The 1,546-nt window shown below is 47.3% G+C and overlaps 1 protein-coding gene across 1 annotated transcript; it reads right to left on the reverse strand.

Annotated features, from left to right (window-relative positions):
- Window positions 1–203: 203 nt before the first annotated feature.
- BJ212DRAFT_1404410 (uncharacterized protein) lies at window positions 204–967 on the reverse strand. The gene is made up of 4 exons (XM_041337392.1): window positions 875–967; window positions 796–827; window positions 264–757; window positions 204–241 (listed from the first exon to the last, which is right to left on the reverse strand). Exon 3 carries the CDS (start codon window positions 698–700, stop codon window positions 539–541), a length of 162 nt encoding a protein of 53 aa, XP_041185565.1. The 5' UTR covers window positions 701–757; window positions 796–827; window positions 875–967; the 3' UTR covers window positions 204–241; window positions 264–538.
- Window positions 968–1,546: the final 579 nt, after the last annotated feature.

Below are 1,546 nucleotides of genomic sequence, written 5' to 3' on the forward strand. Positions count from 1 at the left end.
TTGGTTTGGTGCCATGGAACTCTTAGCATTTTACGGTCTGACTGAACTGTATCATCAAGGTGGATTTCAAGCTGGAGCACTCTAGAATACTTTATGCTGCCTATAGCTAACTATCCCTTATAGGTGTTGGACAAAGCATATGAGCGTGGCTGCACTTTCCGGGAGATTGCCAATGTCTATAGGGACAACGAAGAGCTCATTGGAATGGTACGCCTTATCGTCTTGTAAGGCAAGGGTGGTCCTTAAAGCTTAAATTAGGAGCCCAGGTTCGAGCTGAACACCGAAAAGCGGGGCAAAATCTATGACTCTTACCACAGAATTCGGTTTTTTAAGTCTGGTCGAGGGTTTGACGGTCCCCTTCGAAAATTGTCCACAGGCCATTTGCATGATCGAAGAAGTTGCTTGGCGTTGGTGAAGTCGAGCTTCCTTCGAGTATCCAACAAATTATAGTTTTCGTGAGTCCTTACCCGCCAATCCTTAGGTTCGAAATCATTTTCATGTCGTGAGTCCTCAAATGGTTTCTACCAGTCTGCGGTACTTACATTGTGACTGTCGTGATCAGATCACGCCCAAGAGGTGAATAGGCAATGATCTTAATTCCAAGCAAGTTGCGAGCCGTATTTAGGATATTGAGCCGTAGATCCTCGACATCAAATGTGGAAGGCGAGTACTCCAGTTGGACAGCAGGGATAGGGTGCATGTTCTGAGCCCGATGGGGCGTGTCCACACTGCATTCCGACAATCCGAGATACCCCGCCTTTCCCAGAATCAAGACTCAAGGAGCCGTTTGCTTACTTTACGAGCTCTGCCATGGCGCAGACAGTTTCCTGACCGGCTTTAGAAATCTACAGAAACTCGACCGACAGACACGTACTTCAAGTGGTGTTGGGGATCAGGTCTGTGAGGATGATATGGAGGTCCAAGCCCAATCATCCTGATATGCCGTGCACACTTGTGTAAGTAGTATGCGCGCTCAGTTATCTCCATTTCTGGTACAAAGAAGGTTAAGGTTAGTGGTAGCATCACTGCGTAGTGGCCGCCGCCCTACAACCTCGGCCGGGTATCCATCGCTTTGACATTGACAGTACCTCGAGGAGAATCTCGATGCTATCAAGATGTCGTTGAGTCCTGCAAGCAGTCAGACCAGGAAATGTGTATGATTGCAGAGAAGGCAGGCTGGATGATCGGGGTGCTGTGATAAGAAGAGCGGGAGGGACGAGTCTATTAAACAAGTACAATCTCAGTGTCTTGGAAAAGAACTCTTGTTAAGGGTTCGTCTACCTATTAAACAAGTACACTACATCGCGTTAGACTTTGTATTGTATAGGTGACGAATTCCTACTCACATCTCAGTGTCTTGGAAAAGAACTGAGATGCCAGGACGCTGCTACTGGCGTTTTTAAGGTAAGTACGTTGACGACAATAATGTATTAAAACGAAACAGAAAAATAAAGTAGGACGCGAGCCGACGTCACTGCGTCGCTCGCCCTTTGTCCCTTTTCGACTTGTGCTCGTACCTCTACCTCTCATTACTCACTGTGCGTGC

The sequence above is a fragment of the Suillus subaureus genome, assembly GCF_016647635.1.
Source record: "Suillus subaureus strain MN1 chromosome Unknown BJ212scaffold_186, whole genome shotgun sequence".
NCBI classification, from domain to species: domain Eukaryota; kingdom Fungi; phylum Basidiomycota; class Agaricomycetes; order Boletales; family Suillaceae; genus Suillus; species Suillus subaureus.

What these genes read in the sequence shown, in the direction of transcription:
- BJ212DRAFT_1404410 (XM_041337392.1), bottom strand. Translation starts at nt 700, where the DNA reads ATGCACCCTATCCCTGCTGTCCAACTGGAGTACTCGCCTTCCACATTT.